This window comes from Cariama cristata, unplaced genomic scaffold (genome assembly GCF_000690535.1).
Source record: "Cariama cristata isolate BGI_N322 unplaced genomic scaffold, ASM69053v1 scaffold10911, whole genome shotgun sequence".
Classification (NCBI taxonomy): domain Eukaryota; kingdom Metazoa; phylum Chordata; class Aves; order Cariamiformes; family Cariamidae; genus Cariama; species Cariama cristata.
This window is the reverse complement of record NW_009601015.1, coordinates 3,054-27,637: the sequence shown is the minus strand read 5'-3', so window position 1 is coordinate 27,637 and position 24,584 is coordinate 3,054. Positions and strand designations below refer to the sequence as shown.

At 38.5% G+C, this 24,584-nt stretch overlaps 1 protein-coding gene across 1 annotated transcript; it reads right to left on the bottom strand.

Moving 5' to 3' along the window:
* Positions 1-1,625: 1,625 nt before the first annotated feature.
* On the bottom strand, positions 1,626-24,055 carry RMND5A (required for meiotic nuclear division 5 homolog A (S. cerevisiae)). Its single transcript, XM_009710274.1, has 9 exons — positions 24,025-24,055; positions 22,961-23,103; positions 16,353-16,487; positions 16,084-16,184; positions 10,756-10,922; positions 9,869-10,034; positions 7,033-7,135; positions 4,707-4,861; positions 1,626-3,345 (listed from the first exon to the last, which is right to left on the bottom strand). The coding sequence occupies exons 1-9, from the start codon at positions 24,053-24,055 to the stop codon at positions 3,282-3,284; spliced, it is 1,065 nt and encodes a 354-aa protein (XP_009708576.1). The 3' UTR covers positions 1,626-3,281.
* Positions 24,056-24,584: the final 529 nt, after the last annotated feature.

Here is a 24,584-nt window from a genome sequence, read left to right as displayed (position 1 = left end):
AACAACACAGCCTTCACTGCAGCTTCTACATACCTTAATTATCCTGACTTACAGACAGAAAACTGACATCAATACAGTATTTCAGTAGAGAAACACCGATTTTTAGGAGGGAAGATTGGTTGTTCAGCTATGTCTACTTGCAGTGCATATTGCCGAACTCACTGCAGGAAAAAAACTTTACTTAATTCAAAAATACTTCACAGAGCAGCTGATCATCGAGAGTACTAATGGGAGGTAAGGACGTAAGCTTTGTGTTAATGACAGTCACAGTACCACAAAAATGATCAATACCTTTTGAGATTAGAAAGCCTATGTACTATTTTCATTTCCTACTATCTGTTATTAAGGTTTGATTATGTTTTATAACATGTCAGACTTGAAACCCCACAAGAACATATCACAATAGATTTCCTATTGAAGACATTTACAAAAATTAATACTCAGTCTATTAACAGACATAGAACCAACACTACTAACAAGCTGCTGCTACAGACATCATATTTATAAACATCCATTACTTTTGGAGCACCCATAAGCTAAACTAAATCTTTTATATAAGTGTGGTCAAAAAATTCTTGGCTTAAGGTCCATCTAAATTACTAACTGCTGCACTTGTTGCTGCAGAGCTGCTGTTCTGACCCATTTTACAAAGAAAGGGGGAAGCACCAGTTGCAAGCCCAATGCAGCATGCAGAAGTGACACAGTGATCTGGATAGAGATATAAATGTGCTGAGTCTCTTTACTTTCCTTATGCAGCAGTCTCATTAAGAGGCACTTGCTGCACAAAGAGACTAGTTCAAGGCTTCACAACCTGGCCCAAAAGTGCAACAGAGACAGACCTCAGACACCACTGGAGCTTCAAAATCAAATACTTTTTTACTATGGATATTCCCAAACCCTGTTAAGAGAAAACGTACACATACCAGGTGCTAACCGTATTTTACGTATGAAAACCTCAGAGTATTATTCACTTTTTCCCCTGCGAGCACTTTCTCTAGTTACCAGAAGCATACCAGGCAGTAGTAGGAGACAACTTGCATTACCTCAAAAGGCAGACTGGATAGCTGTAACAACCAAAATGCAGATGTGTTTCACAACTGCCCAGCACAATATCCCCACGCGTAAGCATATAAGCATTCTGTATTAAGCTGCCAGCATCATCTGCTGGTGGAGCTTCAAAACTGCAAGAAATTATTTTTAAGTAAACATACAGACAGTTAGGAAAAGAATTGCAATTATCCGGTGAAAACAGCTGAGTTTTTGAATTAGCTAGGGATCTGTAACATGCACTAATTAAAAGTGAAAACAGGACCACTCTGTATTAAATACATTCTAATATGCAAGTTGAATTTGTACCCTATTGCCATTTAATAACTGCCATTCTTGTAGTGTAAGCAGTTGTATTACAGGCACTATCATCATTAACTGGTGTTCACAGTAATGCCAAAATACCAGCAGTGTAACAGAGAAAAAGATGCAGGACTTACGCTTCAGGGTGGTTTTTGAGGGTTTTGTTATTACTGGTTGTTTTTTTTTAAATACCTCATATGCCATTTCATATAAATCCAAAGCATTAAGCAATTCCACTCAAAAGATAAAAGGAATTTCAGCACGACTAGGAAATCTACATGGAAAATAATATCCTCACCCGTTTATTGTTGATTTTACCACTTGGTAATGCGGTTGTTTTGAACTCAGTATGAATACAATTTAAGTTTTGCAGAAAATCACACACCTGTATTTTTCACATGTATCAAACACATTTAAAGTTTAAAATTTGTGTGCCTTGACTTGCTCCTCTGAATGTCTCTGTAGGGTTGTCCGTTGTCACTAATCCGATAGAGTCCAAGTCAGTCTCTCAAGTCAGGTGACATACAAATTCGAAAGGTGTAGATTTCTCAAAGACGGTCTTCTCTGTAGTGCATTGTGCTAGTGCATTCAACCAGTGTGTCAGTATTCAACCATATAAGCTTGGGGTTTGTTTTTAACTACACAATACAGAAATATAATTTTACATGTAGCTTTGCATGCCTTATGGCTGCTTGCCCTACTATAGGACAGTGCAATAAATACAAATATATGCACACTAGAAAAGATTTAACTGCCATGATCTACATCTCATTTATGAGTACAAATTTATCTAGTCAACATTATGACAAATTTAGCAGAAAAAGTGGTGATGGCAGTAATATTCTACTACAAAAACAAGGCTAGAAGCAAAGTGTTCTCAAGCTACAGAAAACTTGCTACCTCCTAATATATGATGTAGGGCCCAGTTCTGCCAAGTGCAGAGTCGTGATCAGTAGATTGCATCCAACATGCTTTTCCCCCATTTAACAATGAATACTTCTACAATTTATTTGGTTTTGATAACTGTTTATAAATAGCACACTATAATGACTATTAAACTATACAGCAACATGACATTTATAGCCTAATCCTGAATACAAAGTTCAAAGAACATGACTACAAAGGCCAGAGAGCAAATGTCATCGACTAAAAGCATTTCCACTTCAGAATTTATTGAATGTTCTCTTACATAAACATTTCTCAATCGTGAAACCAAAAGGAATAGGACTTCCTATTCCCTCTCTGCTCCAGCAGTAATTTAACCACACATCACCCTTATAAATTAGTGATGGATTTTAACAGGTAGCCCCTTAGGGCTATATATTTTATATACTTTATATATATGCACATTTACTTTGAATTCTATGTAAAAGTTGAAAAAATGTTTGAAAGAAAAACTCAGAATATATCACAGCTTTTTCAGCGAAAAAAATACAAATTAGTTTTATAACCACTATTCAATTTATCAAACTTTTTTTTTTTCTGAAGTATTTACCTTTAATTATGTACACATTACAGGAAATAAATCTTTTTCCACAAACATTCTCTAAGGTGACAGTTATCAATAGAATGATAGAATAATAGCAGGAAGAATATTAAACAAATGGGGGTGATCAATTTCTGCTTTTAAAAAGTAAAAAGTCACCATATAATTAAGTACAAAAACCTGCATTGAATGACAACTGCTGGTGTAGTAACTTGATCAGGTATGGAGACCAAGAGTATAGTAAAGCCCTATGGTAATAATATTTCTGTAGCATTTCCACTTGGTACGTATATACTAAATGTTGGCAAAGTTTCTGTAGCATTAGCTTACATGAACATAGGAGTCCTCAGTCTGCTGCATAAAACGGAACAAGTGTGTTTTAATTCTCCTGAAATGCACCTGAAATCCAGAGTGTCACTTACAAACTGCGTAATGAAACTTTTCTTCAGAAAAATATCTGTTTGGCATCTCCAGGGCTCTGTTCCATCGGACAATAGGGGCATTTTAATCTGGGGACAAAGACAACGTGTTAGAATTGTGGCAATGTGCGACAACTGAGCATTAAAGATACTGAGTTTGCAGTGATAGTCCTTCCTCTTTTTTCCCCGGTAGCATGAAACAAATGTACTCTTAAGCCATAATGCTTTACTTTGCTCCATTAAAAGTCACCTTTAGCTGAGAGAGACCTTATCACGTTTTTTTCTTCTAATTATATTCTTTCTCACCTTTCACCCACACACCCCTGAATTATTAAATAGCAAGAAATTACTCTTCATGACGAATCTATTATCTCTACTTCTGGATTAGTTTGTTGCGTTTCAGTCATTTTAAATAGGCTGGTAGCTTTCACTCTGACTTCCTCAGCAGTCAGTACATTTTACTGTCTGGTTCCCAAAACACTGCGATTTTACAGCCCACTTAGATCAGCTCCTGCAGGCTATGACTAAAGAGGTCTGCCTGGTCTCCCTGTTGAGGTCTCATCAAACATAATTCCACCTGCTTACACTACTTCTTCTAGCACTGATCCATTTTTCCCCATATCTAAGTTTGGGCCTTTCACCCTCCCGCTGAGTTAATGTTATCAGAGCTGTGCTGTCACTAAAGCTGATCAATGAAAGCATCAGGAATGAGTGATTGGTACCAGGAATAATGTAGTAGCAAGTTTACTGGCTTTAAACAGCTAACGTCCCCCTTGAAGGCATACCTTTAGGCTTTTCTAACAGGGCAAAGAATGTAAACGTCACTCAACGTTTTCATTCATAGCATCACTTATTTTCACACTGGATTTCACAAAACTACTTATGGTTCTATATTAAGCCGACAGCCTCCATGGAAGCTGCATATATTCCATCTAAATTACCACCGGTTCATCCTCAAGGAAATCTGTAGAGCTCGCTCTCTCCCATTTCCTCCTTCCCAAAAGCCTGTAGGAACGCCACTGATATCTAAGAAGGAGTATTTCCACAGTGATAACTCAACTACCTGCTCAATTACTAAGCCATATTTCCCCAGAGGTTTAATTTTATTTTTTAAGGGATGTTTCATGCACTATTAACCTTGCTCCCAACGAAAAATTGTGTGTAAAAGCCTCCACTTTGAATTTAAGACAACACAACGCTACTTACAACTTGGAAAATTACTCTGCTCGTTACATTCCTTCACATAATCTCACCTTCTACAACGTCAGAGGGTTTACTACGCTTTCCTCCAGCGCATCAACCCGTCTTATCGGGCTTTTAAATCATTCTCTAAGATTAACAAGCTTCCACCAATTATGCAATTATGGACTCAGTTTTCCCAAAACACAGTATTCTAGTCTTAAGATTTGTCCTTGTCTGTATGTTGCTTGAAATAAAAGAATGGTACTTACTTGCTGCCATTAAACATTTTATTCAAAGCATCTCTTGATATAATATGACCACAGACTAATTTCATAGGTGGATTATTATCTGTTGTTTGCTGACGAAGAATAGGACAGGCAAATATTGAATGATACCAGCACTTTTTACCAAGGTCCACTTCAATCTGTGAAAGAAATTAACATAACAATTTATCTTGGGAAACTACATTTCCAGACAATTATCCCTTTAGGTCATGGCTCTTACTTAACAGATTTCACAATTCAGCTGTGAAGGCAGCAAAATCCATTGTGTGGATGCCTGACAATTTCCCAGCCAAAAATACTTAATTGTGACCTTAAAATGGCACTTTATGTTGCTTCTCCCCATCCCCAACAAAGCAGAGCATTCTGCCAAGGGAAAGCGCATATTTTAGCACAAATCTATGCTCTGGCAGGAAAACTGAGCTGATGACTGAAGACGACTTTATGTATTTCCAAAGTGCTTTAGATGACAGAGTTCATTTAAAAGGGAAAAAAAAAAAAAAAAAGATGAAAACCCTTGGATTGATTATATTAATGTTCTACAGCTTCTTGAAACACTCTCCCAACACCTACACGTCATGTCAATAACGAATTGTATCAGAATCATTTATTCTCAGCACCAACACAGAAGACACTGGTACAGCACGACTCTTGCCATCAGGATGAAACGATTTCAGAAAGGGACACCTCACAGCGAAGAATGTGTCTGTGACTTCAGGAATCGAGAACTGCAAAAATCACAGCTTCTGTACCTGAGGGTCCTGGCTCTGACCAGCTCTCAGTTCTGACAGGTTGAACCTTCAAAATCTGACAATATAACCTTCTCATCCTACTTAACCTCTCTCTTTGCACAATGAAAGTACGGCTTCCCACGCCCATAGTGCCTTAGCAGTACAAGCTAAAGACCCTTAGGTTTAGAAAATGCAAGGAGGCATACATGTATTATTAACTGATCTGCATCTGACAGCAATCTTTGCCCAAATGCTCCCTAGCTAATCATTCCTGTCTGGACAGCAGGGCATGAATCTGAAACACTTGGAGGTTACACTCTCAGTGTTACAGAAAACATAGCTGGGAGAAACTCAACACACGTACTTACACTATAAATGAGTCTTCTCCAGCTACAAAGAGGCTAACTCAGTTCATGCCCAGTTTGCACTAAATAGGTTTTCTTTCCAAATCAGGAGCAAGCCACTGGAGAGCTGCACACACCCGGTAAGAGCTATAAAGGGAAACTGGCATTTCGTAACAACTGAACTTCATTTCAACTGATATAAATGAGTTGTGGTGGAAGCATAATGCACTAGATCCCAATTCAGTTTCTGTGTCCCCAGATGTAGCACTAATTCTTTCATCTTCTGTTTGTCTGATAAACAGCCAGTGCAAAGCAACCCTAGGACAGAGCCCAAGCCTAGCTAGAAGAAGTTAATGTCTCTCAGTGGGATGCATTTCCTTTCCAGTTATACAGAAACATCACACACATTCAGTGTAAGGCTAAGTGGAAGGTGACAGCATCTGTTTTGTTAAAGTCATTTGATCAAAGACCTTTTCAATGCAAAAGGGGATAACAAGTGAAGGGGGAGAGCAACAAACAAAACCGTGAGCTATAAACTTGACAGACATAATGGAGACAATAACAAGAAACAACCTTGGCAGTCACACTAACTGATAGGTCATCAAGAAACTGCAACTAACCTGCAATAGGTAAGAATGAAAACCTGAGGGTCTCGGAGGACAGGCAGTCAGTAGAACTATACAAACTGCATGAGGAACGTGCAGGGGAAGGAGACTGGGGAGGAATGGCCAGAAAGGCATATAAAAGGGGCCAGAAGGGCCATGCCAGTATTTGAGGGCCTGTGACCATGCATTTGCTGGTGAATCTAGAGTGGTGCATGTGTGCTTTCACCAGTGAATGTCAATCTTTACCAGTTAAAGAGGAGGAAGAGATCCTGGCTTTCTATACTTATGTTTTATTCAAGTCCTGTATGTGGGTGCTGTTGAAGGCATCTCGCCCTGTCTGTGGCAGCTTGTGTAGCCGGTTGTATCGGTGTCCTTTGTGTGTGTGTGTGTGCATGGGTGAGTGTCTGCAACTCATGCTCGGCTTTGCTACTGACTTACAAACGGGAAAGTAGCAGGTACATCCATCGGCCTGGGATGGAGACCTCAAGCTCTCTGCACATTAGGAAGCCCCAAGCCCTGGACCTGCTGGAGGTGGCGGCTGTGTATAACATCCCTCAACATTCAGCACCGAAGAAACCGGAAAACAGCATTCAGTACTAGAAATCTGCCCTGGGATAGCTTAGCATCAACTCACCGGTAGTTCATCCTTCTGGTTCCAAACACCTGTGCACTGCCTTTGTTCAATAACTGCCTTGATATTAATTAGAGCTGGTAATGCTACACAACCTGCTGAAAAACTGCAGAAAAAGGAAACGTTAACATATGGTGCCTGTTAGGAAACCAGCATTTTTCATATTTCTACTTTAAAGGTTAAGTGGGGCACAAGAGTGTTGTATTACTTCATTCAGTTATTATCTGTACTTCTAAGCTCCCTTCAAGTATAACCTGCCCCAAAACTCTTGCTTGTTATCAGTTACTCTGCATCTTAGGCTAGGGCCTTCATGTACTACATTCTGAACTGAAAACAACCGTTAATCCCTGCTCAGAGTCTTATAATGAATTGATTTTCTATACCACCTACTTTGATTTTGAGCTGTACAGGAGGAAGATATCATGTTATCTTATATAGGTAGTTGCTTTCAACTATGGAAGAGTACTTGCAGCTTAAGAGTTTCCGCGTAATACACATACACACAACCCATAATCCTTTAATTATATGTAATTACCATGTAAAGGAATATATCTTTCCATCTTCACCTTAAATCAAGAAAACAAATGCAGGAAAAAAACATAGGAAGGTAAGTGAAGGAAGGAAACCAGTCTGCAACAAGAATGGCAGTATACAACTGATCAGTGTCCCAACAGTTCAGCCTGCTCTGGGAGTTACCTATTACCAGAATTTACCACATTATTTTGAAATATTTCAGTATGTTACAAAAGAAAGTATGACACTGAGTTTCCAGAAATTAACAGATGTTTTGATGAATTTAAGTCTAATGACAGTGCTATAGGCCTGGAAATCAGCAGCAACAGAAACAGGATTTGACCTTGGTATCAGCCTGCTGTTTCTCTGGCAGATTATTTTACCATTTCTGCAAGTTTTAATTGTCTACAGAAATCACGATCTTCCTCTCCACTCTGCCCCTCCAGATACTTGTTTTTACATTTCTGTGGGAATATTCTGGCTAGTTTACTTGAGAGGGATGTGTCTGAAACCTATGGATCTCTTGCTTAAGCTAAAAAAACAAAAAAAAACAAAAAAAAAACCCCACACACAAAAAAACCCAAAAAAACCAAACCAAACCCAACCTATATTCCTCACCTCCGACTGGTCATTTTAATTCTTACACTTTGCTTTTTGGTTATTTCAGCCCTGAGTGTAATTTGTGTTAACCCTCTGGAAAGTTTAGACAGATAGTATTTGCAGAAATAAAGGCATTACTGCTTTAACGGTTCTGTATGAAAATGTCTCTGGCAGAGCCCTTTAAGAGTATAACAACTCAAATAAATAGTAAATTCAAATGGTGTCCTGTAGTCCTTCAAGACCCTGAACCATGACCTCCTCTGCACAGCAAGAGTTCTCCCACTGACTCCATGCAGTAACTCAGACCACAAGGCTTGTACAGAATTAGATAAATATTGGAGAAACCAATCAGCCTTGAAAAAAAGTGACCGCTACTCATTTTCTAGAAAGCAATATATTTTACAGCAGGGATTTAACTTTAAGCTGGTTTAATTTCTAAAGGATTTGCCGCACTCAAAGGTCACACCAGTTTAGAACAGTCTTGTTTATGACAAGAGTATCGATACCACCTATACAGTAAATAGATTTCAGTGCAATCTATTTCACACCAGGCACAAAGCAAGAATCCAACCAATCCAAACATCAATAACAGGGATTTTCCACTTCACCAAAAACCTCTTGGCCATTTGCACTGAAAACCACATTACAGCGTCAGTGCATGAGCAATTAAAATGTAAAGGATTGCTGTTAATTTGACTGAAACAGGAAAAAGCTGAAAACCAAAAACCAGAGATAGAAGTTTACTATATCTATAAAACCCTCAAACTGAAACTCGTAATGTTTATTGTAGAAAGACAATTAATCTGAAAGTGCTCCCTTTGTTGCTTCTGTTGTATTTTGCGACAGAGGTGCAAATAGGAGAAGCAGAAGGCTTGACAATTTTAGGAGCTCTAAACTAAGCACAAAAGTCTAATAGTAACATGCAAACAGTAAAAACCAAAACAAAATAAACAAACAAAAAAGGTAGTAAAGCTTCTGCTAAGCACCAAATCTAGCCCAGAAAGATAGATACAATTTATTTTCTATTTAATGTCTGAAATGAAAATGAGAACATCTAGCGACTATATCGGGGGAATTGACATCCAAAGGTTAAATAGCAGCTAATCTGTTTCATCTTCAGAGAAGCTAGGAGATTAGGTTCGTTTTTCGTCACATTTCCAACAGCCTCCTACAGATTCACATTTTGTCAGCTTAGTTACTGAGTTTGAAAGTGCCTCTTTCTTCTTTGCAAATGAGGTCCAGCAAACAATTTGGAAATTTTTAGCAGCTGAAATCACAACATAACTCTTAAGTATTCTTCCAAGGAGAAGACAGGTAAAGTAATGCGTGGATTAAAAACCAAGATGATCGAATGCTGACAGAATCACAGCCACAGTTTGGGGGTTTTTTGCAGTTAAACAGCAGGGACAGTTTTCACGCATTTGCTGTGGGAATAACTGGCTGATCGCCATCCTCAACTTTCGCACTGATGTCTAAACTACGGAAGCCAAATTCCATCCCTGAATGCTTCCTCTTGAACTGCAAAGGTGCAGGGTAAAGCACAGCACACGTGAACCTCTGATTTCTAATCTCTGCAAATTTTGTTAGAGCTAATTGTAACTATACTCTTTATTGAATACAAGCTAGATGAGATTACTCCTCAAAAGCTGTTTCTTTTGTCTTCAACAAGAAATAGAAACCAAAACATTATGTACCCGGTCTTAAAAGCAAATGAAAGCCAGCATACCTAACACTGAGAGGTGATTCAACTGAGAGACCCAGAAGAGCACAGGCATCTCTTGTGAAGATGTCACAGATGTCCGCCCACTGGTTTGCATCTAATAGATGAACGTATGGAGAGTTCTCTATACCTTGCCGCAGATACACCAGGCTGCCCATCAAAACCTGAATATCTGTGAGGAACCAGGAACAGTTAGTTATTTTATATCACAAATAAAAGCTAGTGTCTACAGTTTCAGCTTTTACACGGGCAACAGGTAGATACACCAAATCAATAAATACACACCCTCACCTCTACAAAATACAATTACAGCCATCGCAGAAGACACGTCTACAGCTACAAGAGCTCCAGTATGCTATAGATAGACTGGGGGGTTGTCTGCCCCTCTACAAGCACGGCATGCTGCCTGTTAATTTGCTTCAAACAGGTTTACTTTTTTGTAAGCTTTCTGACACACACAGTATCCTAAAAATTAGGCTTTACTGGATTCAGTTTGAGATGATTCACTTAACTCATATATTCCCCATTTTTCAAAAGTTTCATTTCTCTTTGTATTACCCCACACAGCAGAAAATAGCAGATGATTATTCCAAGAACATTTCTGTGCATTTTTAACACTTTACCCTGGCAGCAGGCCTATTCTAGATGTAATCTGCATATCATTTAAAGAGTCAAAAACCTTATATTTAAGCAAATGTGCAGACACATTAAAATATAATTTTATGCCCTCTTTAAAAAAAAGGAGGGAGTAATTAAAATTGTAAGGATTCAGGTTATACATGTTAAATACAAAAATAAGAAGCCTCTAACAAAATGAAAACAAAATGGAACGTGATTTCTATTTTACTACGAAGTGCAACATCCAAGTGCTCTTAATATGACCAAAAACTTACCTTTCTGATGATTTAGGGCGAACGGCTGGAAGTTTTTCGCATACTGAAGTGCTTCTCTTTGATTTGCTGTTCCACCCATCAATAAACTAATGAAATATAATCTGTGTAGTTTAAATTCCAATGAACTATTCTGTGCCATAAGCATTTCTCTGTTGGATACCGCCCACCTAGAAGAAACAAGGAGGTACAATGGGACACGACACAAGAGTAATTAAGTGTCAGCCTACACCATATGAAATTATTACAATTATCATCCATCTATTTCAAGGAGAATATGACTGTTCCCTGAACTTCTCTGAGTCTATACAGGGCACAGAAGATGGCAAGACCCTTTACAAGTAACAGAGCTACACAGGGCACACAACACGTGAACGATGGTACTTCTGGTGCCGCGCTTCAGGTTAACCTCTGCAAAATTCACCACACACTGGCGGGAAGGCAAGTCCGAATTAGGCACTATATAAGGTAGAAATAGCTAGAATCTACTATATTTGGATTAATACCACTCTGAATCTTAACAATTACAGATAGTCTTCAGCTGCATGTTGAAGAAGTTTGACCAAGCCTTTCAAGAATGTCTTATCCAATTTCCTCATTCACCAAACATTTTCTCTAAGCCACTATGTTTATATGTGTACATATGTTGCCCTGGAGAGGCGAAATGCATCTATGGGGGCCTCGAAGACAGACATTATCAAGACCTTACAATGGGGGATAGTGCAAAGGGAAACCAGTTTAAATATCATACTTTACCCCACTTAAATTTTGCTTTCTGTGTTATTTTAAACTTGGGCAATAAAAATATTTCTCACATTCTGGGTCTCATTCACCATGACAACACTGATGTTTGGCTCCCAAATAACATGGAAAAATTCTTAAACATGCATCAAGTAAAATTAACTGAATTTTTCAAAGTATTTCATAAAAAGTTATTTTGTTATTTAGATTTTATCCATCCTTTCCTTGGCTTTTTGTGTTTTGTTCCTCCCACCCCCTACTAATTCAATTTAGTCAGGCCTAAATCAATCCAATCTTTGTCTTAAGAACTTCAAGTTTCAATGTTCTTCAGCACATCTGTTTCTCATTAGTGTTAATTAGTTACACTATTTTCACTGTGGGGGCCCCATTAAGCAAAGAGTTCTTCACTTCAGCAAGGAAGTGAGGTAGTCTCTGTTCCTTCAACAGAAGGGGTATGTGAGGCTTCTGTTCTTTTTCAACCAATACTAAAATAAGAAAATTAAGTATTCTTATAGTACTGGTAAAGCTTTCAATGCAAGTTAGCCTTCTGCATTAAGATGTAGCATTAATGAGCAAGTATCTACTTTCAATTTGTCGTGGTGAAAGTGTCAGGAGTCTGACTTTACTGGCAAGGCTTTGTAATGACAGCAGTAAACTTTCAGTGGGAAACAGTGAAAAAATGTAGCCTTTGAGCTGAGAACAAGCCCTACTGTCCTTTATTTCAAGCAGTTTCAGATGAGCAGCCTCAGAAGACTGTCAACACTGTAATCTCCACCAGGAGGGAAGGGCACACTAATCACAGGGTGTTTGTTGGTTTGTTTGTGGTTTTTTTTTGTTTGGGTTTTGTTTGTTTGTTTTTGTGGGTTTTTTTATGACTAGCGTCCACAGTTTGAACTGGGTATAGTGACAATAAAGCTTACTCCCAACTAAGAAAACAAGAGCCTGAAGTTAACAACTGTAGACCAATGAGTAGCTGAAAGACAAAAAAATATTATCAATACACAGCAAGACTAGTCCACAGTTCCATCAATGAGATATTAATCTGTATTGCACCAGAAGAGCCTCCATCCTCTTCCTGCCAATATTCACAATCACATGAAACGGTACTCAATCTTGCTAAGATTGAGTCTATTTTTCCAAATCAGCTTTTAGGCAGGCTTTCAATTTTTAGCTCTTTGAGTGGCAGCACAGATTTGTATCCAAAGAAAGTAGCCACAGAAGCAAGGCCTGAGGTGTTTGGTCTAGGATATGCTGTTCCTATTTTGAATGGAAAGAAAAAAAACAAGAAGTGAGGTTTAAAACAGTTGACCCACATACTCTCTACCACCATCCAAAATCATCAGTAACCACAACACCTGTCTTCCTACCTTCTCTGAAAACAGTACTTTCAGAATGTTTTCACTTCTGAGACTCAAATGCATCTGAATTTTCTAATCCAAACCACAGGTACACTGAGCTCTCTTCTAGCTCCCACATGGGATTTAGTTAAAATGAATTTCACAAAGCCTAGCAAAGATTAAATTAAGCTTAAACCATACCCCAAAGGTCCCAGCAAATACAGGACCTGTCTGCCTTGCTGCTTTACAGATCTAAGAGAAGACAGTACCTCTTCCCCAGGAGATTACAGACAAAAGCTTTGAACCTGCAAGTCATTCCCACCAGACCTTCACATGAACACTCACTTGGGCCCAGAGGGCCAGAATCTGCCCACAAAGAACCTACGGATTTCCCCTTCCCCCCATCAAATACAGTGAGAAAAGAAACTGGAAAATAATGGGATCCTGCAGAGATACGGAGATTACACAGTTTAGGGTACAGGGACAGACAGGGCATCTACAAAGTCAAGTGGCACACCCCACAGAAAAAGAAAAATGATATGGCCAGTCATACTAAATTTAATTCTGGAGTATAGTATTTGTAAGTGTTGGAATTTGTATTAGCGAGAAAATATAAAAAAACCCTACAATTAGGGTCTTTTTTTTTTTTTAAATCAGAATCGAATACTAATGTGTCTCTATCACCACAGCAGGGCTTTGAAAGTCTTTTCAGAAAGTCATTAATCCGACAACTCCCTTTCAATGGCAGTGACCAGGAGCCACCCATGTTTGCTTTGTTTCCAATGCTGAGTTAAGCCGAACACCAACTGCAGAGCACTGGCAGAGCCAGAGAGACTGGTTATTGTTTTCATCCCAACCTTCTGCAATTTTGCATGGGTAAACCCTGCTATACTCCCCTTCCTGGTCCCTGATACTGTAATTAATTATCCTTGTGTAACAGCCGCTTTCTGCTTCAACACTACTGCCAGTAGGCTAGCCCTAGAACTGGCCAGTTTTGGACTGCTTTTTGTACCCCTGAAGCTGTACTTACTGATGCCAATTTTCGCCATTTATTAGCTTTTTGCCCAAAGAGCACAATGCCACCCCTCCAAGCTCCTCTCATATAGAGGCCGTCCCCCTCCTCTTGAACACCCACGTCTGCTGGGAAATAAAATGTCACATTCACTAGCATCAGCAGTTCTGCGGAATAACTGGGCATTTAAGACATCAGCTACCTCCTAAACTGTCTAATTTTCTCACATTTTGATCATCCTCACTACCAATCATGATTTTTTACATAAGCATCACTATCAATAAGGGCTCTCCATGCCCAGCAGCAGGCAAAGAGAAGCAGAGAGCTTTTGCACTGAAGAGTTTAAACAGAATAAACATTATAAACAGAAATGAGACAGGGTGGGGGAGAGAGATCAGCATACAAACTGTGCTGACAATACACCCCATTCTCTGTTCATTCAGCGGCCTTTGGAATAAGAGTTCCTTTGAAGAAGGACCATGCCTTCTCTTTTGTTTGAAAAATATTTAACACATTGCAGGAACTACAAGATACGACTAAGTAGCAACGAGTAAGGCATAAGGCCTAGCAAAGTGGAGCTAAAATGAATTTAGTGACTTCAAGTGGACGGACATAACAGCAAGCTACTGTTCCTCAAAGAGTATCCTTCACGACAGCTATGTTACTATTTGAACTAGAAGAAATACATAGTGTACCTGACAGTAAATCCTGTTTCATTTGTAACACCAGGCATTTCAGTGTTGCTTCCCTTCAATTAGCCAATTCAATAGCAATAAATATATTCAAAGACAAACTATTTAGGTCAAACTTTGCATGACCCAGAGGCATAATCCAGGATTTAGTTTATGAACACCACGGTTTGAATATCAGAGTATCCCTGCACTTAGTTTAGATGCCAGTAAGCTCTGAATTGACATCCCTGTGTTAGTTCATGTTAAAGGGAAAATAAAATATTTGTTAATATGAAAATGTACTTAACTGAATAATGCAAAAAAGGTATCTTAAGTATATGAATCATGCTCTGGAATGAAACACAGAAATTTTGAATTTGGTTTGGGTTCATTGTTTCTATTTTAAAAGGTCACTTCAAAGTTAGTTTGGGTTTTGTTTGTTTGTTTGTTGGGGGGTGGTGTTTTAGGGTTTTTTTGGAGTTTGGGGTTTTTTTTGTGTTACTTCTGAGACCAACCTCAGCTCACGCAAGCTCTTGCAAATTAAAAAAAACAAAACAAACCCAAACAAACAAAAAAAATAGGCTGAGGGTTTGTTTCTGGTTTTCTTATTTTTAAAATAAAAGCCATTCTGAAATGGTACTGTGCAGTTACGTATCCACTACTGCGAATCGTAAAACAGTAGCCCATGAGACATTTCAACACCTTTCCCTCCTCACTGTCACTTTTAGCCCCAGCTTACATATCTAATGGTCGTAAAGTCTACTAAGGTCAAGAAGATATCCTGGTCTAAGGTTGATTGACGGACCTCAGATACTCCCAGACTTGGCTTTTGTCTCAGCGTTCAGCATTATCCACTGACTTTCATTAAATGAATCATTTTATCCAGAAGAAATCTCACTAACAAATGTCACTGTCAGTCCAGGCTCCCAGCAGCAGCTCACATACCACAGAGATGTCTCCTGCTGACAAAAGGAATGCACCTCTCATCCCATGTTAATCAGCACCTATCTGGGAGCAGCAGCTTGCAAAGTACACACCTATCCTTTCACTCCCTCTTTCTACCCCTGTGGTTCCTTATCTGGAAAGGGAGAGTGACTTGAGGAAAAGTGAGAGCTTTGATCTCAAGTCAAGTTGTGCTCACTCCAAAGGCTTGGTGAAGCCAAAAAGACTTGGTGGTACCCAACACTTTTAATAAGTCCTGGTATCCTTCATAATTGGACCTTTTAAAATAAGGTTCACTAATGCTTCACTATAAGGCTAAGCACCATCATGGCAGACAGCTGTTTCTCCAAGTGATGTTCCTTCCCAAAACCTTAAATCAGCATCACAAATTATTCCAAGTTAATCCTTCATCTAAGGAAGAGGCCCTTAGTTAAGCACTGCCTATGGGGATGGACACAGAAAGCATGAAAGGAGGAAGGCATTCACTCAGTAACTAGACCTTGCAAGGGACAGACAGGGACACATCAAAACATTCTAAAGACAATATTGAAAGTGAAACACTAAGGATTTGTTAAAAGCATTCCAAAAAAAAAAAAAAAAAGAGGAAAAAAATCCTGAGTATACTCACTCTAGCGCAGGTCTCAAAACTCTAACTTTTAATGCTTCCAATATTCGATTTAACTCCACAAATGGTTCTTTTTGACTTTGATCTATTGATAGACCAGATTCCTGAAAAAACAAAGGCAGTTTTTAGTTAAAGCATAAAAAACCCCAATGGGATTAAACTGTTGTTTTTCTGACAATTTAAATATCCACCTGGAACATCTGAATAAGGACGCTAACACAAAGCATAATTTTCCATGGTTGATAACATTCAACATCCACACTTATCGTTACCTGACAAAGTTCCTCAGCTACATCCAACATTCCCTGTCGGAAGAAGTGCTCCACCATCACCTCGTTGAGGATTCGCTGGCTGTCAGCCTGCCAGCACCCATCTATCCCCACACTGCTGATGTCGGAGTCAAAATTCTGAAATGTACAAATTAACAGTTAATAGGCTGGAACAAATTGCCCCATGTAATTTTTCTTTAATTTTACAGGACACCTATGTCTCCACCGTGATGCTTTATGCCTATTACTCAGCTGGCCCTCAATTACCTCCTGTTCAAAGCAAAATATATGTCAGCTGCTTCATAATCTCCTGTGTACAGAAGAAGAAATCCTTCAGCTTGCTCGTTTCAAGTCTGAATGTCATTCACTATAAGGAATTCCACTGACAAATTACGAGTCTAGCTAGCAAATTAGAAATCTAGTTAACTAATAAAGAGGTTTCCAGACCATGATGCATTTTTGAAGCAAGTATCTGCAGAAAAGGCTTTTTCCATATGTGAAAACTGAAAATGCATATAGAACAGAAAATAAAATCGCCTACACTAGAATCGAAATAGCATTATCAATGCATCACTGTCACTACAGCACACTAAATTAGAAGTAAAAGCTTTAACTCAAGAACTCTTTTTTATGTAGCTGGGGGGGTAGACAATGCTGAAAAAGGAAGATATCACTTCTCCTCGCCCCAAAAACGACAATGAAATTCAAATCTCTGAAGACCTCAACATCCCAGCAACAGGATGAGCTTTGGAGATCCGAGAGATCTTTTACAGAGCTAACCCTGATGATCCTACTGCCGTGTATTTTTAGGCCAGTAGTCTATGGACCTATTCCAGGAATAAGTAAAAATATTGTCACGGTGACTCTTCAGTAACACTTGGCACTGCTTGGCGCTTCGCCTCTTGGAAACAGGAGAGCAACACTCATTCTAATCCCAGATATAAAACAGGATTTTAACTGCTAACATGTTTTATGATCGGGGCAGACAGGTTAATTTGAATAAAAATCCTCACCCATTGCCTAAAACAAACCTCTTGCAAAAGAAATAGTCTAGAAGTCAGCGCGTTGCTTGCTGCCTGACCTGATGACCTGGCAACTACAGCTCTCTTCCAAGAAGGAACTTCAGAAATCAGAAGTTCAGTGAAAACAGCAGTACTTCAGCTGTGGCTCTGTGACCACCAACTGCCCTGCACAATCCGGGAACACTGAGCTAGCACAAACACATGCTTCTGTCAAATCAGGCAGAGCAAATAACACGAAGTTTGTATGAGCTGTCTTGCCATACTCTGCACAGCTCAGCTTCGCACTGCATCTTCCTTTTATTTGCCACTTCGTAATTTCCTTCATCAGCCACCTTTGCATCTCCTTTGATGCTGCTCTGTGTCATCATGAGAAGTGGGTAGCCTTCTCATCCCTGCACGTAGGGCTTCAAAACCACCGCTCCTTTCAGGTCTCTTAGTAAGCTTTCAGTAAAGCACTAACCTTAGGCTAGCAAACTGTCTCTTCCATCTTTCAGAGATGGTGGAGCAAGATGAGCATTTAAATTATTGCCATTGATTCAAGTCTCACATTCAACAACATTTTCACTTGAGTGTCTCAACCTGTAAGCTCCTTGTCATGCTGCTCATCTTTAAGCTGTATCTTGAAAAAACTTAAGCATCCTGAAGACTAAATAATACTGTTCTTATTTGTGCCAACCCTTTGAACCCTTTATGGGTCACCACCATTGCTCATTATGGTATCACTGTCCAAACACCACTAGCAGGTAACATAAATCCATCGACAATGCATTAAAGAAATATCAGAGGCAGTATTAAGAACACACAATCTTGCTTTTGTTACTTAGATTTCGGGGCACGGATCATCAGTAATCTAAAAATAATCAACCTTAAGTTATTCTTCATGCAATTTCAAGTCCTAGAGGATGCATAACACCGTAAGAAGAAACTGTTCTTCTGGTCAGTTACCAACCATTAGAGCTGAACCTATGCCTCAAGCATTGTCACATCCTTCTCATTGTTTGGGGACAGAGACTTACCTCAGTTCGTTCACAAAAATCCACATTTTTTTTTCCTGAAACAACAAACCTATGAGCCTTCAGAACCTTTTCAAAACTCCCTCATAAATTTGATTTTTTTAATTCCCATAAAAGACGGTAACAATGAGTCACACCAACCTAGATGTGCAGTAGATTCAAGTCACATCATACAACCTGAGGACCTCAATTTTTTTTGCTCCCCCCTCAGCCATTCTCCAATCAAGCCAGTCTTGACCAGGTTCTCATTTCAATAACTTTTTTTTTTAAAAAAAAAACAACTTCTGAGGTCTTTATTATATGTGGGATTCTACAGCTCTGCCTTCTCTGAGTCCTGAGGAGCTTCAAGAACTGACAGCATGTATTATAGTGAGTGACTGTCACATGTCAGAACAAATTACTGCTTGCTTTTGACTTATATATTTCATAACTGTCATGCACGCATGATATGCTGGTGACTACACATCTTTCAGTTTTGTTTTCTAAATGCTAATAGTATGCTAATTGATAGCATGTGGGGTTTAATAAGATTTCAAAAGCTGAAATAAATTCCCTAAGTTACAAACTCCAGAAAGGTTATTGTGTGCTTTTCAGGTTTTAAGCTTGGAAGATGTCAGTTAATATTCTGAAGAAACAAGCCTTGTTTTTTTTTGTGTGGGTTTGTTGGTTTTTTGTTTGGTTGGTTTTTTAAGAGCCTAACTAGTAAGCCTAGGGCTAAAATGTAGAATATTATGCGCTAAATATACCAATGATACAATCTAAAGTACTTTACCGATAATTGCTAGAACGTGAGAAGGACTTCAAGATGCACACACACAAAAGATGGACCATTTTAACCAACATATAACCTTCCATGTTATTAGTAACAACATGATATGAAGAAGGATGATAATTAAGGACAGTTTTATTCCTCAGTTTCTCAGTTGAGACTACCTTGTGCATTCCTCCTTTCTTCTGAATTCTGACCCAAAATACAGATAAAACATATTTGTTTACCTTCTCAGTTTAATTTGGTTATTCATAAGATAAAGCTCAGCTTGCCAAGATCTGTATCTATCTAGCCCCATGCTTTACAGCAACATAATTAAATGATGTTCAGTACAAGTTTTTAGTTTGTTTGTATACAAGTTTTTACATGAAACAAACACTAACTTAGGTGAAAGTTTGCTTTCCCAAAACAAAGATGGGATTAAAATGTTGGTCCTCTAAAAACAGGCTTAAAATTCAGGGAAAAAAAACGGAAGGAGCTACCATTTACGCTACTTACTTTCCTGAATGAAGGCATTTAACCACTACTCAGACAGATTGCTGCTAGAGGGAAAACATTTACTAGCCCCATCAAACATGATTTGAGATGAATTCAAATCATTCCAGAAGAGTGACTGATTTACAGGGAGACTGATGAGTGAACTACCTGATAAGAACTTGCTGAACAACAGTGACATGATGAGCTCTGGGAGCAGAGCAAATGCTAGTATAACAAAGAAAAAAATGGATGCAAAAAATCCCTTTCAAAGAAAAAATTGCTCTTTGGAAGAAAGGATAACCCTTCACGGATCAGCAGCATGCAATCCATGTAGAACTACTGTGAAAAAGGGTCTAGTTTACTAGATAAACTTTCCAGGAACTGCTAAATAAAAAGCAACACACAAAGTTTTGGCATTTCAGACTTTAAACATGGTTCATGTTTGATGACAAATTTGAACTTCGTTTTTCAAATGCTTAGGAGCTTCTGTTCTCCGAGTGAACTCTGCAGGCAGACAAATCTAGGTCCCATCCCAGTTCATAAGCAATGACTACATTAACTTAAAATCGACCGGATTAAACTTTACATATAGGTATAACCCTGCCTCAACACTGGAAAAAAAAGAAATTTAACCTGAAATTTGCCACGAGCAGATAATACAGCAAGTTCTTTCAAAATCCAAGCTTCTTAAGTAGGAAGTTTGTTGATCCTACACGTAACAACAGCTGTCATTTGGACATGTCACATAAAATTGGTACCAATATTAGCATGTTTCCCAATCTCAAATCAGGTAATAAAATAATGAGTGACATTAATCTGTGCCTGAGTATATACAGCTAGGAAGACCATAAGCAGTCTTCTAGAGATGTTAATCCATCTATAAAATAAATGAGGATTTACACGTGACAGAAACACAACTCAAATCTTATGAATCAAGGCAAGGGCTGTGCTTCTTTAAATTCTAATGAGCATTTCATTTAGGAAGCAGCAGTATTTTGCTCAGAATGTGTTGAGAATCAATTCACTACATCAATTACACTTAATTACTTCTATTGGTTTAAGCTTAAGTATATTATGGTGTAGGAATGGGGGGAGGGCAATTTCAATGGGTTATGGGACTCGGATGCCAACAAAGACTTTGCTGGGAGGTTTCAAGCGCATCTTCCAGCAGCACGGGGAGATCGCATTAAGTACATATGGAAGATCTTCAAATGTCACTGCCCAGGAAAGCGTTAAATTCTACCTGGATTTAAACATTACATGTATTCACCTGACAAACTGGCCAAGACTTCAGGGTACATTTTAAAGCAGTTCCCTTAAGATACTATAGTCAGGGAAAACTAATAAAATTCAAACTAGTTGCACTAAAAAAAGTCGAACAGAAAGCTCGTATTTAAGGACACAAGCCTAACTCATGCTCTGAACTTCATAAAAATACACCCTTCATTACGAGCAGGACTGGGGACTCATGCAGTTCCCACTGCTTCTAGTCTTTCGATGTAAACACGACAGACACTAAGCAACACTGAAAATCCAGAGGAATGAGCACACTGAATACAGCAAGTTGAGCTCAATTTTTGAACATCTCACTGAAACAGCCCTTCTGACACTCAGCAGGCACCAAGCAGATTACTGGTACCCTTTCTACTATTTTACAAAACCACATACTTGAAATTTAAAAAATGCTTTTACTTACAGCCATACTTTTTCAAATAAAAATAGTAGACAAAACAGCAGGACAGAAACAACACTGGAAACACTATGCATATAACAACTGAAACAGCCATCTGGAGATTAGACTCACGTCTAAACTTTATTAAGCTTTCGAGTGTTGTTTTCTTTGCCTTCTAACAAATATTATCATCAATTTCCACTGAATATTCACACCCTCTATATACGACCCAGGGCTGCTCTATCTCAGAGTATTTAAATGAAAAAAGGTATAGCAAAACTTGAAAGCTTATTTGTACAAGGTCCACTTGCTAAAGCAGAATAGGAAAGTTGCAAACTTAGGACAAGATTACATAGATTTATTTCAGGCTTCAAGCCAATAATAAGGATGGAATTTGACTCTAGTTAATTGGTTTAGATACAGCACCAAGGATTAGAGACAGATGTGTCCTTAAGCTTTGGATAACAGTGACGCTTGGATTAAAGCTATTAGTACAAAGTTTGAGCTCGCCATGATGGTCAATCGTAGATATAAGGAAAAACACAACAGTTGCACAGACAACCTGCCCAATAATGCCGTGTTATGTACTTCATCCCTTCATTGCACTACTGTTAAATTATGCTTTAACAGATTATCATTACTAACAAAGTTTAGATGAGATTCCCGAAGGATGAATGAGTATTCTGTAATGCTGCAAATCTCTTGGTCCAGATGAAGAGCCTCATTTACCAGTGTCTTCCTTAGTAAAATTATAAAGTGCACCTCAAATCAAATGTTAGGACCCTATCAACATAAGCACGTTTTGATATAAAACTATGACATAATAATGTGCAGAAAAGCAAGTACACCACTCCTTGCCTACAGAACTACTTTATATGAAAGAACACACAGACTGAGAAAAGTATGACCTGAAAGTATACATATGTCATCACTCACCACAAAAAAAACCCCATGATTTTTAGTACCATTTCAAAGAAATGTTAATAATATCTACCTACAAAAATATACTTAGATCCCAGTTATTCTTGAACCTGGAATTCGTACAAGAGTGTCTCAAAGAAGCATCAAAGATAAACTGCACTACCTTATTATTTTTTATGGCATAGACAGAGATACTACAAAAAGTTTAATCTGCTCTACCTGCATTAAGAACACTGCATGTTATCAAATTAAGCCCTAAGAACTGAAAACACACCCAAAGTACGTACAAAACATCTGCCTTAAAAAATCCACTCCGTTTTTAAGCTGCCTTCTAGAACAGAACGTCACTTCCGAGCCATTTGCTACTGAAAATTAACTAGAAATGCAATATATATATATAAAACCCACAGTATTTCCTATTGAGACAGATATTGAAGCAAATGTTTTGCTAAACTGATAGAACACATACTATTACTAAGTCCAGTAATATCTATACGGCACGTTCTCTCGGAAATGAAGAGATTTGAGCTGCCCCAAGAGGAGTACTCTGTATACAATGAGTTCTGAAAGCAAGTACCGTACACCGCACTGTCTTGCCTCTGCCCCAACTCTATGCTTCTCCAGTTGACAGGAAGATTCAATTAATCTATTAATTGTAGTATAAATCCAAATTTTGTAAAGTAGACTACACATCACAGAATATAGGCAACAATACAATCAAACCACAATATAAATACCTTATCAATGGCTTTTCCAACCCGGGATACGCTGCTGTGAATGTCTTTGTGATCAGAGGCCAGTTTTTGAACTGTGTCTTTTATTCTTTTACAACACTGTGTCATAACAAGTGAAATTGTCCCCGACAAGTCTCCATCTTGATCTAGACAAAAGAAAAGAAAATTACTAATTTTGTTACAAACAAATGATAACAGTAAATGTCTCAATATGCAACAACATATAAAGACAAGAAATGGTATTAAAAGAAAGAAATGCAAATAGAGAGTATTTGCAAAGCAAGATCAGTCTAAATGAAGGAAGCTCTACAGGACACAGCTCACTCATGGAATTAGGAATCCAGTTGGGTGCACAATAACACTGAATAAGCGCAACAATTTAAAAAATAAGTGTCAAGATCTCACATGTCTCAGTCACAGCAGATTAAGAAACACATCTCAAAGAAACACCCCAATCCACAAATCTCACAAGATATAATAGGAAGCTACTGAACCTACTAGAGGATCAGTTTTCTTTTAGACAGTTCCCTGAAGATACACCGGAACATCATGTTTAACTGCAACAAGGTGTAAGCAAAATTTGGATTAATGATGGTCTAATTCATCCTTGCCCTGCAAGCTACCCACTCATATCAGACTCTGTCTGCATTTGAGTGGTATGAAACTTTTGCTTCCTGACTGGTGGAAACAGCTCCAAACTGCTCAGCCAACCAGTCTCAAATTCTCTTCGATGGACATGAAACAGCCCATAAAGGACCCGACTGTGAACATCAGATCCACTCTTTCTTGTTATAAGATTTAACCTTTAGAAACAGTGAGATTTTTAAACTGATGTCCAACCAACAGGTGCAATGCTGTATGACCCATTCTGTGGACAAAATAAGTATGAAAGGTTTACAACCCCTGATCACATCACTGCACTTAACAGTTTACACTCTTCGTGCCTTGACTCGAACATAACTCGGTAGCTTTAGTTGGAAAAAAATTACATTGTTTGTGCTTTATTCCAGTCCTTTCTTTCAGCTTTTGATTTCAAAATACAAGAAGGATCTCTTTTCCAGTCTTACCTCTGAAGAGCTCTCCTTCCTCAAAGTTCATTCTACATGAAGAATTTTTCCTTTAGGGGCACAGACTTAGCAGCCTTCAACTACATGGGAAGGTGAATTTAAGTGGGAGAGCAGCCCAGAAATGCCTCCCTAACATACGGGATCCAAACCCTTCATGTGAAAAAATAAAATCCCAAAAATATCTCTTTAGAAGAAAGATTTAAAAAGCAATCGTATTTTCCATAAAGTTTGTTCCTTTCTCATTTTGTATTTTAACAGGTCTTTGGTTTCAGCAGCATGTTAGAGTCCAGTTTCTGGTATTTCATGGAAAGTAAAACGCAGGTGCATCAAACTGCTGCTGCAGGACCAGTAACCCAAGAACAGAAACAAACTCTAACTCTTCCAGTGTACCCTTGACAATATGCCTCTCAGAGAGCAAAGGAAATCCAGAAAAAAGCTGTAATTAGAGGGGGTAGGTAATAGTTTACCCATCACTTATTCTAGATATCTTCCTTTATGCATCCTAACTCTCAACCCTGCTGCTGACGTCAACAGCGAACACAATCTTCTGTTAAACACTA

Bases quoted from the DNA above. Each gene is read 5' to 3' on its own strand.
- RMND5A (XM_009710274.1), bottom strand. From the start codon at position 24,055: ATGAACTTTGAGGAAGGAGAGCTCTTCAGAG. The intron at 16,185-16,352 runs GTAACGATAAGT...TTGTTTTTTCAG, and splicing joins TAGCTGAGGAACTTTGTCAG to GAATCTGGTCTATCAATAGA. The intron at 7,136-9,868 runs GTATGCTGGCTT...CTTTTTCTGCAG, and splicing joins GAATCACCTCTCAGTGTTAG to TTTTTCAGCAGGTTGTGTAG.